Source organism: Cottoperca gobio, chromosome 5, assembly GCF_900634415.1.
Source record: "Cottoperca gobio chromosome 5, fCotGob3.1, whole genome shotgun sequence".
Classification (NCBI taxonomy): Eukaryota; Metazoa; Chordata; class Actinopteri; order Perciformes; family Bovichtidae; genus Cottoperca; species Cottoperca gobio.
Genome location: NC_041359.1, coordinates 14,987,258 through 15,004,517, shown reverse-complemented (window position 1 = coordinate 15,004,517; position 17,260 = coordinate 14,987,258). Strand labels below are relative to the sequence as shown.

Here is a 17,260-nt window from a genome sequence, read left to right as displayed (position 1 = left end):
TCATCTTTTATCTAAAGAATATTCAATACGATTTACCTGAGCACTATTTTTGACACCTCCTAACTGCATTTTACTTTTGCAGCTACGCCACAAGTCTTATATTTCTATTTCCCAGTGGTCTTTTACTTTTTAACCATTTTAAATGTGTCTTTAAAAAATTCAGGTTTTTATCGTCTCAGGCTAACATCTCAAAGATACTTTTAGACAGAAACTTAAACAGTTGTGATTGTCTGTCTCCTGCAGCGCAGGATTAGAGGAGGTTTATAAATCTCACATAAAATCTAAAATAATGACAGTGATATAAGGGAGTCCAGGATTTGTGATACAGCACAACTTGTATTACAACTCGAGTTGTGATACCGGAATCAGAAAACAGAGAGTAGGTGGTTTTGTGGGTAGGTGGGGAGCAGGTTAAAGATGCTCCATCACACTCTTTTCCTGCTATCCCAATGGCCTTTTAGCGGCATTACTCATTTTAGTAAAGAGACACTCATGTTACATAAGCCAATGCTACAGAGTCTGCCTACCAGCTAAAATCCCTGCATTGCATCTGTATACCTGTACATAATTGCAACGTGCTACCGATGGTCAGATCAGTTTTTTCTCTTTCTCTTTCTCTATGGTCTATTCAAAAATGAAAGATTTCTGTGGTAGGCAGGTAACTTTGGATACTTTATTGACCAATTTTCAACATCATAAAATCTATGTTTCATACTTCCATAGATTTACATTTTCACACAGAAATGTTAGAACAGAAAGCACTGAGGTCCATGAAACATGCCACACGGAGATTGTGGTCTCATCCATAACACACAGTATTTGATTAAAACACACACATACATACACATACCTGACCAGTGAGGGGTTTGAGGGGGATACCTGCTCTAGGAATGCATAGACAAATAGGGTGTTAATGTTGTTTCTACCTGACGTCATCACCTCTCCAGAGTCTTGAGCCCGATACTAACATCACCTGAAGAAAAGAGACAAAATATGCTTATTTTCCACAAGTTCATTTTTACATCATGCATCAACTGAGGCATAGCATACAGCCAATGCATTATTAATAGATAAGTCCATCTTTCCAAAAAAATGTAATGGACCAGCAGGTGTATTATTGTTGTTACTCACTACTTGCATTAAGTAAGGTCAATCGGGTCGTGTTGGGGTGGTGTTTTCCTTTCTGTCCCCTGGTCCTGTGACCAGTAACTGTATCTGTTCATCTTTTCTGCTTTACTTTTTCATTATAAAATATGCAATTATTTGTTTAGCATGATAGAACAATCTTTATTGTAAATTCAAGGTGTGTGCCTCTCTTGCTCTCTCAAAATAAATAAAACTTCTGTAATATGAAAGGCAATCAGTAATATACTGAAAACCAGTGAGCAAACAAACCCATGACCACATTTTTCTGAGTTATATAGTAGGATATCAGAGATGGAGACTGAGTGTGCAAAGACATTTGGTTATTCTTTATTTTTCTTTGCTTCTTAAAGATGAACGCACTTCTTATTCCGGGATCAGATGGCCTCGTTGGATGACTGACACCAACTTCCGGATGGATTTTGAGAAAATATAAAAAACCCCGCTCAATCAAAGTTTAAAGTATTAAAAAGGATGAAACTATTATCAAAACATTTGCTGCACTGATGCACACACACACACACTCACACACGCACATGCACACACACACACACGCACACACACACGCACACACACACACAAGCACACACAAGCGTACGTAGGGCACCGTACATCGCACACACGCGCGCACCCCCCCCCCCCCCCCCCTTCCTGCATCATAGCCCGCTGTTACCATCACACGTTCACGTAATACTCCCGTGAACAAGCTGACTTGTTGGAAATGCTCGAGGATCTTAAATCTGTCTGCAAGCACGCTGCCTGTAAAATCAGGGGAAGGAAAAGTGAAGCAGCAACAGGGAAAATACTACAATATTAGACAGAGGATTGGATTATTGATTAATAGCCTCCCTGTTTACTTCATTGAAGGTAAGTGAAACGCAAATTGTGTAATCTTTGATTTACCATCATAAGCAAACCGCTGCTGTCATAAACGCGAGAAGTGAAGAGTGTCGATGAATATTCTGCGCTATTTCTTTCTTTTAAATATTCATTGAGTAAACCTCGCGTACTAAAGGACGCATGACTGGTTTAGAAAACTTTTGCGGAGATAAAACATTTTTGGTTGGAACAGAATATCAGACGTGCTCACGAGGTTTAAAAAGCCTGCAGGAGAGTTTTCTTCAACATCACTCTAACCTGGGTGATGCGCAAAAACTGTATATCAAAACTGTCAAGCTACTTTGAGCAGTGAGTCATTTCCAGACTATAAACGATCAAACCTATTTTACTAATTAAAGCAAAGTTGACGCATTATTCTAATTACGAGCCTCTCAACAAGTCTATTCACAATATGAGCTTTATTGTAGTTCATAAAGACTTGCTCAAACCGCGCTTTAGATTTACATAAGGCATGCTGCTCATGCACTCAGACTGCAGCACCTTTTGAGTTCACATGTTCACAGTCTCGCGGTGTCCCTGCGTCCTTGTCATTATTTGTCATCAGTTCACACCCAAAGAGCATTTGATTGCAATACCGACTTACTTTGCCACTACAATGTCGCCACCTTATAAACCCCAGAAGAGGGTTGCTCTGACACGATAGTGAAGGTGCGTGTCCTCCACTAAAGAGACACACACAGGTGTGTGGACCTCCCCTCCATCCTTACTTACAACTGCTCCAGTGTTGGAAAAATCACAGGGTGTCACATTAGTAGGCTTACATTGGCTACATGTAAATTGTACAAAACAAAAGTTTGGTAACCCCTGCTGCACTGCCAGTTTGTTTGACGCAGGAGACAGTGCAGTTGCGGTGAGAAGGGATCTTGTGTTGGATCCCTTCTGCTCTTTGCACTAAGAGCATAAACCCCTTTGTAAGGGTTTTATAAACACAATACTATGCTTAGAAATTAGAAATATACATGCCTTATTTATTAATCTAATTTTTAGTACGCTACTGCATGTACCACTGCTTTTCTAGAAATACCATCACACACCTTTGTTTTTTTCACAGGTGTCTCTTCCCCTTAGCCTTGATGGTTCGTTTTGAGAAAGATTCATCATTGAATCCAACGTAGGAACAGTTTATTTGAATAGAGTTTGAGCCTTTTGTTTATGTAACAGGCTCACACTGAGTTGAATGTGCACCTGGGTCGTGGTGTGTGTCATTGCGCATTCACTTAATTAAGTAAAGTAGCTGTCCGATAACTGAGGCACACAGTGTTTTCAGATCATCATGTGTGTTATTGTTTGGTGAATATTCTGGATTTTGTTTTGTAAACTGAGTTCAGATCAGTAAATGGAGTTTGGGCCACATGCAGTGGCAGTGGTCTTGGGCAGTAACGTCTATGAGTACGAAGACAGCTATTCTGCACAGATTGTACCTCAGTGCATACTGTAGCACTTGGTGACCATGGCAACAAAACAACATCAGAAGAAACTGGTCAGATGAGCCGGTGATGCCCGGAGAAGAGATGAATGGTCGGCTCAATGCATAGCAGAGTCGGGCTCAGAGGAGAACTGATTCGTACTCATCAAAATGTTCCCGTTTCTCTGGACTTTGAGAAAAACAAACACATTTCTCTGCTTCTCTCTGACATAATGTCCTTGAAAGAATTAGCACCATCTGCCCTCCTGTCACCAAGACGTTGCCTTTCAAGAGGCTCCGCTGTGGCCAAATCCACGGTTCTCTCTGACCTGCTGCCGCCGTCTGACGTGACTTTGACACACACCTGAGTTCTGACATTGTGACATAATGATAATTTTACCAAACCACTTGTATGTTGTTATGTAGCAACAAATAAAAAAATACTTCTACTCTTTAGCCTAAATTCAGTGATCTAACAGACAATTGTGTTCTCACTTCTCACTGCATTCAGAAGGTGCTTGAGGAATTTCAGTTGATACTTCATAAATCTCCTCCTACACACACACACACACACACACACACACACACACACACACACACACGCACACAAAGTTACATGCTTTCCCTTGGACACTGACAAAGTGTGCTAAAGGACCTACAACAAACTGTAACAAGGCAACAGTAAACAATGTCCAAACAAATGAGCGGCCACTTCATCATCCACTTTTCATCCCAGTTGCTAAGCATGACTCAGCAGGCATATCAGTTACAGTGTTAAAAAGTTAGAAAGCAGTCTAGGTGGATTACAGTGAGAAGCTTCATGTCATGTTTTTTGTTGTTGTGACCCTGCACTTCAGTATGTTGAACATGAATTTAATCATTTTAGATTTAGCACCTCTGTTCGGCCAATTGGTATGTTTGTGAATGCCAGAGCAGAGGGCCAAAATGCATCCCTTCAGCAAAGTTGAAGTACGAGTGTCTGAGATGTTATAAATCTGCAACAGCCAACACTGTTTGGTAAATCTGTCCTCTAATTATACCACCTTCGTTACCTTATTTTGTGTAATTTCCAATGTTAGTGTGTTCATGTGTAAGACGATGAGGATGTAGGATGTGGTCTTGAACCTCATCAGACCAATTGCTGTCATTTTTAACTGCCGGAAAACTGTCCCAAAATACACATTATTTCCTAATATTTGTCAAAATCAGGCCGACATGTGAAGAACATAGTGCGTAGATGCTTGTCTGTGTTGTGTCAAAGCTGAACCAACACTGTCTGAGAGGTGTTAATGTGAAACGTGTAAAAATTATAACATTTCCTCTTCAGGCCAGTCACTGTTGTGCAACAGCTGGAACATAGTGTGAAGATGTATCATCCATCTTTTGTTTTTATTTTTCTAAATGAATGAATTAAAATATTCACAGGTGGATGGACAAATAAGTGAATGAATTACAGCCATCATTTCTCAGTTTGGTAATGCAATATTGATGTCCACAATCTCAATCTCAATCTAATGTAATATGTGTCAATATGACTGGGTCTTATATATTGTATATTATGGCCATCATTACTTGAAAACAAAAGAATTTCACTTGAAGAGGTTTTACCTTTACTTACTTTGTGCTACTGGGAAACTAATTGGACACAGATTCTAAATCTGTTCATCAAATGCAACAGCTCTCCCTTTGTCATTATCCCCCAAGGGTGTCCACAGTTTAGTAGTCGTATTTCCGAGCTCTGCAACAGTCTGAATCTGAGGCAGAATTTACATTCCTATTAATGAAGAACACTTCATTCAGGTCTTTCAAAAGGCAAGGATAAAAGAGTCCTGATTCAGCAATAGTCAAGTGCCTTCTATCTTTATCTTCTCCCGGGGAAGAAGAACAGCCTTTTATCTCCAAGATTACCTTGAAGGGGGGAGGGGGTAAGTGCGCACAAAATTCTTTCTGACTTATCATACTCACTGTTTAGGGTTTGGTGCACTGTGGTGCTGTGGTGCCGTGGTGCTGTGAGTCAAGCTTCCGAGAACAGGTGAAGGGATATGATTCATTGTGAGGTGTTATGATTGAATACAATTGTCTCACGCCAACCTCGCCCTTTAACTCTCCTCAGGCGTTTACAGTTGTGTGTGTCTTTGTGAGGTGGCTTTTTTGTGGTGTGGTTGTTTTTCAGAGTAAGAGTCCACCAAAGAGGTCCATTCGAGATGAGATGAAATATTGCTCAGACAGGCTTGGTACATTTGATACAAATCTGATGACGTCTGTTGAGTGAATACACCTTGTAAATAACATTATGGAAGAGTTTTTGCATGACAAAAGGAACTATTTCTTCTTGCGTGCTTCATCTTTGTGCTGGTCTGAATGAGCATCATGGCACAGGATTGAGGCATGCATTATGAAAATAAATAATTTTGATACCCAGGCAGCGCTGTTGTGTGAATCTAGGTGAGAGCCAGAAAACACTAATGGTGAGTGTGGGTATTGTTTGTGCAGGATTCATGCAGAGGATGTAATTTAGCCGGAACATACAGCACTCTTTTCACTCCAGACTAATGCTGAACTGACACTATTGTGTGCCATGTTGATCAGGCAAGTGACGCACTGTCTGAAATACATAATCGTTTGGGCTAGAGAGCCACAGTAAGAGATGTTTGAGTAGTTTGTTTTTCGACATAAAGTGAGTGCCTGAGAAACATTGGTAGTTTGTGCTTGCGATGACATACAACGTAAGTTAATAAATCAGTGTCATGAAAATACAAATACAAGTCAACCTCACTCTGGACCACTTCTGGATAATCCGTACTCCTCTCCCCAAGTTAAATACAACACCTTATGGTTTCTATTCTACAATCTATGATACTGTAGTCGAACATGAAATAAAAATCAATAGTGTTTTTGTATTCAAAAGTATTTTAGGTCTATAAAAATACTGCATCTGTTTGGTATTGGCAGAGCACCACTTTTTTATAAGTATGTCGTGGCAAACTTTCAGGTAAAAGAACTTTGCTTGTTACTTTTTCTTTAGCAGTAACCTAAATAAGATTAACTGCAGTGAATACCCTGCTGAGAAGTTTAGGTAACATCGGGGGCAAGTAAGAGATCTTGTTGGAATGAGCACTTCTTAAAGAGTTTTATTTACCATAAATGAACCAAAAATCGTATACATCTCATTTCGCTTGGGTAAGTCTGCTGGCAGAAGATGATTTAACACAGTTTTTTTGTCAATGCGTGACACGCCTGTCCTTGACAACCAAGCTAAAGTTGCATAAAAAAGGAGTTGCGCACACAATTATTGAAAGGTGCTCTAACCATTCATGCTAATAGATTGGATGTTTTTCATATCAGAAAGGGGAATGTTATGTAAAAACATGTCCCTTCATAAACATGTTGAGACTTTAAAGACTTGACTTAGATATTACAGTAACATGTTGCCTTATGTGAAGATAAGTGCATTGCATCTGTCTGTGGGGGAAGAAAGAGAACTGCAACACAGCTCCTTCAATACCCTGTTAATCAATAGGAATGTATCCAAATGGATGGAAAACCTCGTGAATTATTTTTTTCTCCCTGCAGTATATGGATCAAAGACAGATTAGCTCCATTAAATCAGAGGCTAAAATGAGGAACTACAGTGGAAACAGACTCTCTTTTAATAACCAAGCAATTTACATAAGGTAACACTTTTTATATGAGCTCCAAAGCAGAGATCTGAGGAGTAATGAGTCCCCTTGTGGACAGTAGCCCGCTGCACACTACTGCCTACTGTCTTCAACTAAAGGGCTCTCTCTTGATTCACAAAACATGAGATCTTCTGTCTGAGACCTTCTGCTTTGTTGGTTGCTTGCAAGTAATAAACAGTAATAAAGCGCATAAATAAACCATCCCTGTTACATGTGCAGTCTTCAAATTCCATTTTTTTTTATATTTATAAGACCACTCTTTGTTGTACTAAAGATACTACTGGATGTTAAAGCTGGGAGAAATCTCTGCCTCTGATAGGGTCTTGACTGAGGCTCCAGACAGCACCTCAGTCAGAATTTCTCTACTCCCACTCTCCCGTGCTGGCTGCCATTTCTACTGTAAGGCCTGCCAACAAACTGGGTCTCTTTTCCATGCAAGCATCCTATTTCACCAGTAATATTTACCTGGTCGTGGTGGACTTGTGCAGTATTCTGCAGTGGAGCTGCAGCGATTCACCCTTATTTAAAGTTGTATGTATTTATATAGTGTATAAGTGGAAACTCTACTGCTGCATTTAATTGCAAAAAATGGTCCACTAGTAACTAGTGTTTAAAAAAAAAATGAAATAAGAACACGTGTCAGAAAGTTACTAATGAAGTAGACATTTAATTCAGAACACTAAAAGCCTAATTGCAGAAAAAACATGTTATAGCAAATAAGCCAGTGTTACATCACCCTATGCCCCCCCCCCCCTCCCCCCCAGGGTACTTCTGCAGTGTTTATGGTAAAATAAAAAGCAGCAGGGTTATGTTATATTAAGTTATGTATGTAATAATTTATTTATTCAGGCTGTGAAATTGGCATAAAAACGTGTTAAAAGACTTCATGTGGGTGAACTTAATTTATTGGGCTTTTTATTGTCTACAGTTAGAAATGTTATGCTGAATGATTTATCCTGCTGCTCTTTATGTTGTGTTCAGATATACAGTCAGCTGTGTGACCTTGGTCATCACAGTTTGACTGAGAGTGTATCTATGTATTTATAATTCTGTTGAGTTTGGTCGGACGATATGACAATATATATTGGGAGGTTATATAAATCTGTCTACCATCAGTGATCTTTTGCATACCATAGATCTATAGATTATTACACAAATATGATTTGAAAGTGTTTAAATTATTAAAATATTTATTTATACCTTGCTACGCCACAGACTGTATTTGTTGTAGCTGATGCGGTAGAAGGCCAGTTACACATTGAATTAAATAAAGTTCTGATACTTCTTGGTACTGGGTTATTTTGCTTGATACCTAACAGATACTGAGTACCGTTACAGAGCCCCCTGCTTATGTGTATACAGTGTATGGTTGATTGTAATTCATGTAGTGTTATGCTGACTCTATTAATCAAACATCAGTTGATTGTGACAACGTACCTCAGCGAATGTGAAAACTGTGGTCTGGTCTGAAGTATAGTGTGCATGTCTTTATAACTGCGGTTAGTTACAACTTCATCTTTCACTGGCTTGCTAGTAGATATTAAAACACACAACTCGTCTACACTTGTTCCTCCAGAGATGCAAGTTAATAGCGTTCTCAACTTTTAAGAGTCTTTCAAAATATGAAAAGAGAAGACAAAAAGTTGCAGCAACAGCACAGGGTCAAGTCCATCTGAATATTACTTTCTGTAGAAAGCAGACAGATGAATAATGCTACAGTTGCTGCTGCTGCAGTACAGAGCTGACTCACTGCAGAGTGGAAAGAAACAAGCCCGGCAGTCTGACAGAGCTCGCTAAGGGAGATTATGTTATTTGAAAATTTCATTTTCATGTTGTTTTGCTCTTGTGGTAATTTGAATTAATGTGCTCCCACAAGCTCAATTACACTTACCTATTCTCATATGTATGACCAAAAAGGTTTGCAAGAAAGAAATTATTGTGTGCCCAAACTGCTCTCTCTAAATGTGTCCATTGATTTACTGCATTCATTTGGTTTTAAGTGCCATCACTGAGCAACAGTATTCTCCATTTCTATTATTGCCATTAATTAAACAGTTTATTTCTCTGTAAGGCAATTTGTGCTGCGTTTACAAAAATACATTTACAGTAAAATTGTTTTATGTTATATGTATTCAGTAATGAGTACACAGCTCCAGCTCTGTGGGCCTTTCGATTCAGGTGCTCACCTGTGTGATCCACTTTGTACTGTGGAGATGCATGTCTGAAAAATAATGCTGTATTATTCAAGCAAATCTGACATGTTACTAATTGTCAACAGGTTGTGTTGTGGCAGGTCATTCCCCGGCTATAGGGCACGAGCTGCCATGCCATTTGGTTGTCTGACACTCGGGGAGAAGAAGGATTACAACAATCCCTCAGAGGTGGCCGACAAATATGACCTCGGACAAATTGTTAAATCGTGAGTACGTCTGTGTTGCACTGTTGACATGGTAAGACTTTTAAGAAATCTGCCAAAAATATGACGCATGTTTCTTCTTTCCTCTTTTCAACAGAGAGGAGTTTTGTGAGATATTCCGGGCGAAGGATAGGAACACCTTGAAAATGTACACCTGTAAAAAGTTCCACAAAAAGGATGGAAGGAAAGTGAGGAAAGCTGCCAAGAATGAGATAATGATCTTAAAGATGTAAGTGAAGTCTTAAGCTCCTCATTATAGATGTCTTAGGAACTGTCCTGGCACTGAGACAAAGTGGAATGATCAGCAAAATTCTGTCTTCAGGTCAAGCAAAAGTCATAGCAAAGTGTGGTGCAGAAGCTCATAAACCAATGTGCATCCGTGGAGTAATACACAAGGATAGTGTGGTCATATTCTATGTTTTTGATACTATTAACAAATCAGATGGAAAAAAAACAGTATTGAATGTGCAACCAAATCTTGATATAGCTTATTCCTCTGTGTCATAAAACTCCACTATTGTCCAAAAACTATTAAAAGGATGACATGTTCCTTTATTACCATGAACATGGGCACTGTATTATTTTGAATCACACTTCAATCCCACACTGTTGCAAAACTCATAAGCGTACTAAATCCGCCGCTGAAAATAATCCTCGACAAATAAACTATTGCTGTTTGAGTAATGTTTGCTAAAAACTATAGTGTCCAATTACTGAGGCTTGTTGTTTGTTTTTTATTAAAGTTGTTTGTTAGCCTTTCTTCTTTAGATTTATGTCTTCGGTTTATAGCAACAAATGGATTTGGGGCCACAGACTGGGTAGGAATGTGAGAAAGTATTAAGTGAATAATTATCACATTGTTAGTTTTGATCTTTTCATTAGATTTGTTGACAATATCAAACAATATAGAATATCACAAACATAATCCTTATTTTGTAAAAGAGACTGAAGTTTCATAGTAGCATAATGTTAGTTATCATCATGTATTGGGAATTAATTGTTTCTGCAATGTGCACCAAGAACAATACATAGTTTTAAAATGATGTGTAGTTATCAGTCATTAGTTTTACCTTAACAGTCGTGAATGTTTGACACAAGACCGTATAGCTCTGTAGCTTGTACTGCACATCGACTCTAGTTATTGCTCATTTTAACCCCACTTACATCCTTCCCTTCTCCTCCTCCTATTACTCTCTTCTCCTGTTTTCCTGATTTTCAAAGGGTAAAACATCATAACATCCTGCAGCTGGTTGACGCTTTTGAAACAAAGAAAGAGTACTTCATTTTTCTGGAGCTGTGAGTATTATTAGCGGCACTTGAGGGAGATGTTGGCACAGACTGGTGTGCACTGCACTTCCTCAACTCGACTCAAACTGATTTATTTATTCAACATGTGTCGTTACACAATAAGTGACATGCATTTAATTTAGATGTCTCATGTCTTCAGCGCTACAGGCAGAGAGGTGTTTGACTGGATCTTAGATCAAGGATACTACTCTGAGAGGGACACCAGCAATGTTATGAGGCAGGTGTTGGAAGCTGTAGCGTACCTGCACTCTCTGAAAATTGTCCACAGAAATCTTAAGGTATATTTCACTGCTGACACCTAGTGACAAATTGTAGCATTTCACCACAGGCTGAACAAGATATATATATATATATATATATATATATATATATATATATATATATATGAATAACCACTCTTTAGGAATGCTTTTTTCAATTTGATACACCTATATTTGTTTGCTCATACAGCTGGAGAACTTGGTGTACTTTAATCGTTTGAAGCACTCCAAAATTGTTATCAGCGACTTCCAGTTGGCAAAACTGGAAAAGGGATTCATCAAGGACCCATGTGGGACTCCAGAATATCTTGGTAAGTGACATGAAACCAGAATGTAGAGCAATAGAAAATAAAATTAAGTTTTAGTTCAATTGATAGATGTGTAGAATACAATAACGCTTTTTTTCTATTGTGTTTCTCAGCTCCTGAGGTGGTCGGGAGGCAGAGATATGGACGACCTGTGGACTGTTGGGCCATCGGTGTCACCATGTATATACTGTGAGTGCTCACAAATATACTACAGTGAAGTTTATCCAAGTGATTTCATCAAAAATGTGTTGACCTATATAATGCTCTCATTCTGCCAACTCGATAGTTTGTCTGGAAACCCTCCTTTCTATGATGATGCTGATGAAGACGATGATCGTGATAAGAATCTTTTCCTAAAGATCTTGTCAGGGGACTATGAATTTGATTCACCATATTGGGATGACATTTCAGATTCTGGTAAGAGATAAATGTTTTATTAAAATGTATATGAATCTGCTTGTATTTTGCATGATGCTGTATTTAAGGTTTACATTTCATGTTATTTCTTTTACAGCCAAAAATTTAGTGGCATCTTTGATGGAAGTGGACCAAGATCAGCGATTGACTGCACAGGAAGCCATTGCACATGAATGGTAAAAAAAAAAAAGAAAAGAAAAGAAATGTTGATAAAAAAAATGAATGGTCACACTAACAAAACTCAAGTTATGAACTTTGTTATACAGGTGCCACAAATATAATAACATGCTGGAAAAAAATTGTTCTCTTATTCCTTTACTCAGGATTTCTGGAAATGCTGCCTCTGACAAGAACATCAAGGATGGCGTTTGTGCACAAATAGAAAAGAACTTTGCCAAAGCCAAGTGGAAGGTATTCTTATCTCATATATCTATACATCTTTAGTCGTATATCATTCATTATTACATGTGTAACAAAATGTGTTATGATCATAATCATGACCCAAGTCTCCAAGTAGAACCGTTGCCTAATGAAGGTTTTGCAATATTCTGGGTGTGCTGTACTTAAATCTTACCACCTTTTTAAACTGAATAAATATCAATATACATCATGTAGGCCTATTAACTGCTATTACTATAATCAGGTGCTGTAACAATTCTGTATGTTTATCCCAACCTTACCTTATGATTCTTACCCTTTTCCCCACAAACATAATCAGCTTCTCGTGTCTAAATTATCAAAAACACTCTTACACAGTATATGTATCCAATTCAACTTACCTGCAGTTTAAGAAAATATCAAAGAGAGAGAGAGAGAGCATTTTAAAAAGTTAGTTATCACCAAACAGCCAATGTCTGTACCATTTTATATATATAGCATTGGTATCAGGATCCCTCTGTAAAGTTTGTTGTATGCTATCACTTAATTTGAACCCACCATATATTTAAATTTCTCACAGAAAGCCGTTAGAGTGACCACCCTGATGAAGAGACTTCGAGCGTCTGAGCAGGGCGATTCTGGGGCCTCCGGTCTTGCTGCAGGGGCTGCAGCTGACTCCAACACACCCAGCGGCGCTCCTGCTCCTCCAGCTGGCAGCAGCGACAGTGTTGCTGCCAGCCTTAAGGCTGCTCTCAGTGAAAAGGCTCCTGACACACAGACTGCCACCATCTCTGCACTCTCCCTGCCCACTGCAGCTAGACAGGAAGAGCAGCCACAGGCACGGTGCAATGGTGATGTTCCCCAAATGTTGCCACAAAAAAAGGGAGACTAGGCGTCAACAAAGATGAGAAAAGGACCAACAAGCACATGTGCAGTAAAGCCAATACATTTGGCATGATGATACCATGTCTATGTTGTTCGACTACCCCCCAGTGAGCAGAGTTATTTCACCACATTTAATAATGTTTGCCTTCTGTATTGATTAGTCTATTGAATAGTGTTCTCCACTCTCCCTTGTTATTTTGTGTACCAATCCCTTTAAAGCTAGTTGCAACCTTAGCCCTAGTGCTGTGTAGTTTAGCTCATTGTTTTCCCTCCGCCTGAGGGTCTTATATCTTGAGTTACATAGGTTTTAGCCTCCCGACGACGCAGACCCTACTGCACTAGTTCCCCTTTCTGATGCCGGCTCTGCTCCGGAGACTGTCGCAACTTCGTCCGCCGTGTCTGAGAGGAAAGACGACGACGACTCTAAAAAGGACAAAGAGAAGGATAACGAGAAGCCAAGAAGTCTCGCTGCTGTCAAGGTAACACTTTGGTTACAATACCAGTGCAGCACATTTGAAGAACAGTTGTGAAAGGGAACACAGTCGAGACATTTGTGCTGTTTGCAGATCATGAAAGATATGGAGCGCTGGGCAAAGATCCAGAATCGTCAAAAGGAAAGTGTCCGCTCTGCATCACCGTTGTTGAAGCTTGGCATGGACGATGATAGGAGGCAATCCAAAACGGCTGACGCTGGTTTTGCTATCTTTGAGAGGAAGGTTAGAGACTCTCCTCCACAACCACATCTGTTGTGTGCATTGAGTTTATATTACTTTTATATATCTCTCTCGTCTTTAAATGTTCCCTGTTCTTTGTCTACATCCTTAGATAGCAGGTCCAGATGATCTTTTTAAGAAGCCACTTGCTCCTCCTAAGAAAGATGAAAAGTCAAAGGTAAGAATCCTCATGGTCAGCACATTTTGCATCATGACCAGTGTTTTTTGTATATGATTGAGAAATTGAAATTGTTTTTACCATTTCTCTGGTTTGCTTCTCCAGCGTCCAATGAGCTCCCTGGGTATGCTGGCATCAGACTATGCAGCTGGAAGTGATGAAGAGGTGGAAGAAGATAGGGAGGAAGCAGCTAAAAGCAGTCAGGGCGGCCCGTATGACGATAAGAACAACAAGCTGACAGACTGGAAGAAGATGGCCTGCCTGCTATGTCGGAGACAGTTCCCCAACAAGGACGCTCTGATCCGCCACCAGCAGCTTTCTGACCTGCACAAAGTACTACCCGTTAACCTCTGTATGAACAATAGTTGACAGTGACGCTCTCTCTCTGTATAGCTTGTTAATCCTCAATGTTTTGTTTCAACAGCAAAATATGGAGATCCACCTTAAGATAAAGAGGTCAAAGAAGGAGCTAGAGGCACTGGAGAACCAGGAAAAAGAAGTAAGTGGAAATAAATGGGGGAAATATGGTGAGGAGAGTATCAGGTTGTCGGTTGATTGCTTGAGGTGGGATGTGTCGTTCACAGCTGAGTTCCAAAGAACCTTCCAGGTCACCAGAACCGAAGAAAAGGAAACAACAACAGCAACACCACCAACAGCTGCAGCATCATAATACCTGGGCTGGAAGCTCAAGGTATGTGTGTTTTTAAGTGACTGAAACGGGAAAACAAAGCATTTAAGTGATATTATTTGTATTATTAGTGACATTTCTGCCTTAACCGTTTGTTCTCTGTGCTTAGGGAGATGAATAAAGTCAGCGATAGACCTGGTTTAGGAGCTGAACCTGCCCCGGTAGGTGTGAAGCTTTAATTCATTGGAAAATGTGGTGTTCTGTGTTTGTTTTATTAAACCTTTTTCATTGCTCTTTAGCAAAAGAAAAAGAAAGAGCCTGTCGTTTGGGACCATGCCACCTACAAACAAGCAGTACGCAAGGCCATGTTTGCTCGGTTTAAGGAACTCGAGTGATCTCATCTGAACACATCCTCACTTTGATATGTCAAATTGTTAATGACATGCTTGCCCAACTTGGCATGAGAAATCTGTTTGTCTTTACCGTTTCTCTGCCTTGGTCATTACACTATAGAACCAGTTTTCTACACGGAAATGGATTAAAAAATGATGTGATGACATTACAAGGCTACTATGGAGCGAAAATAAAAAGTCAAAAACAAGTATTATTTGACGTCCTTAACAATGAATGTTGTATAGAAAGTGTTTATTCATGCTGTTGATTAACTATTTTTGCCCATGTTTTGTGTGTGGCCTGTATGTAGAATTGTGAAATGTGTCCAGGTAGTCTTTTTATTTTTTTTTTCTTATACTGTTTTACTGGCCACAAATACATTAGTTTTAAAACTGAGCAATTTTTACATTTTCTTTTTCGTTGGCCAAAATTGCTATTGTATGTACACATTTTTAAGTAAAAAAATAATAATTATGGACTAACATTTCTGCTTCTGAAGTGTTTGTTTTACTTGTGTTTTAATGTGTTTTTTGCGGGAGCCCACTTTTAGTCAGCAGCAGTCTGCTGTGCCTCTCATGTCCACTAGGTGGCAGCAAGAGACCCATGTTTTGTTTAGTGTAACTGCACTATCCAAGGAAGAATGCTGAATCAAATCATCAGTATTAGTATTTAATATTGGAATTTAACAAAGTAAGAGAAAATGAGTTTCATGTATATGCAGTTTGGATTTTATCCCACTGATTCATGAACACTGGTCTTGCAACTTGCTTTGCTGCCACTTTGACACAATTTAGTTTCTTAGTAGAAACGAGCTTTAATGTTCCCCAGTTGTGCTCTGCAGGAGTTAGAACATGAAGCCTCCTCTCTGACCTTTTTACTGATATGAAGGAACCAGCCTCACCCTCCCGATGGCTGTGGTTCAAGAAATGTAGAGGATTGCGTGAGTTTAGTGTGCTGACATACTGGCTCCTCTGAGAACAAGATCACTGGGGAGCCTGAGGAGCTACAGTCGATGACAACAGCAGAAACATTGAGGAGAACAGGGAGCCAACAGCATTTATAATAAGGAATAATCCTCCTGTTTTACTTTTGGACAGTAACCTAATTAAATTAAAGGAGGGAATTTAGGCTTGATGTGTCAACCAACAGGTAACTGGCATTTTGTCTTCATGCTCCCCACGGCCTGGGTCTCACTCCAACCAGCAGTGTACGTTGGCGGAGATGAACATTTTTTTTCCCAGAGTGACTGACAGTACGTGGAGTCTCTCTGTCTGAGGATACTGGGCAACATGGTTACAAAGCTTCACAATTCAGTGTAAACCTTGTTCTGTGGCTTGGCAACAAAACAGAGGGAAGCACAATAAACAAAACCACAGTGATTATCTGCAGGTTCAGATGTGCAGTGAAGCCCTGGCCGCATCAACTTGCCATTGCGTTTGCTTTTCAGTTGTAAAAAAAATCCACTTTAGTAACCTATATTTATATTAATCGGCTAGTGTTTAAAGCTTAACTTGATCTCGCAGGGAACAAAAGTAAATCCCCAATTTAGTTGAAGTAATAAATCATTAGGACACAACTGGACACAGTACGATTGGGGGGGGGTGAAACCTCCAGCCTGCTATTGTCAAGGTCGGGATTCAAAGAGACCGTCCCTCTTTTATTTAAACGTGTATCAAAATCTAATTCTTTAAGTTTGCCAGCAAGCTTTCAAACTCTGCATCACACCTTCCCCTCAGGAGGGGGGACATTATGTTGTATTGAGTTTAAACCGCTTCTGTTCATCTTAAGTGTACTGCGTGTCTGAATTGATTTAAATATAATATTGCATCTTGATTCCTACTCTAATATCTTTGCTCAGTTGCATGCTTCATGCCACAGGTTATATCAAATGAGCCAACGATGCCACGTGTCTTGTGTTTTGTATACAATTGAGCAGATTTTGCAAAAAATATGCTATAATGAAAAGAGGGTCCCTCTTTTCATTATAGCCTACATTTAAAACAAACAAAAAAAAGAAAAACATTATTTTTCCTATTTATCTTAACATTTTCAGTGGTCACTGTATTTCCATGTGTCCTTGGAATAATGTACTGATAGCACATTGCTGAAATCCAAGGATTGATCAAATGTAGATGTTGTGAGGTCTTTTAAATGACTTCCATATTTGCAGTTTCTTCATCTCCTGCTGGTGGGTTGAAATGATCACATTTTAATTCCATGTAGCTCAGTACATCCTATGACTTCAATC

General features: G+C 39.4%; 2 protein-coding genes across 3 annotated transcripts; both read left to right on the top strand.

Annotated features, from left to right (window-relative positions):
* The first annotated feature begins 1,829 nt into the window (after positions 1-1,829).
* Positions 1,830-13,323, top strand: LOC115008661 (caM kinase-like vesicle-associated protein). Of its 2 annotated transcripts, none has more exons than XM_029432388.1 (11): positions 1,830-2,010; positions 9,422-9,547; positions 9,642-9,773; positions 10,766-10,840; positions 10,992-11,130; positions 11,303-11,423; positions 11,534-11,609; positions 11,707-11,837; positions 11,935-12,013; positions 12,161-12,248; positions 12,796-13,323. In XM_029432388.1, the coding sequence occupies exons 2-11, from the start codon at positions 9,453-9,455 to the stop codon at positions 13,105-13,107; spliced, it is 1,248 nt and encodes a 415-aa protein (XP_029288248.1). In that variant the 5' UTR covers positions 1,830-2,010; positions 9,422-9,452; the 3' UTR covers positions 13,108-13,323. The 2 variants fall into 2 exon arrangements, with proteins under 2 accessions (XP_029288248.1, XP_029288247.1); XM_029432387.1 differs by having other exon boundaries at positions 9,407-9,547.
* Positions 13,181-15,496, top strand: rbm6 (RNA binding motif protein 6). The gene is made up of 9 exons (XM_029430601.1): positions 13,181-13,207; positions 13,412-13,579; positions 13,667-13,816; positions 13,926-13,991; positions 14,097-14,324; positions 14,416-14,490; positions 14,576-14,682; positions 14,789-14,840; positions 14,919-15,496. Exons 1-9 carry the CDS (start codon positions 13,181-13,183, stop codon positions 15,012-15,014), a joined length of 969 nt encoding a protein of 322 aa, XP_029286461.1. The 3' UTR covers positions 15,015-15,496.
* The last annotated feature ends 1,764 nt before the right edge of the window (positions 15,497-17,260 follow it).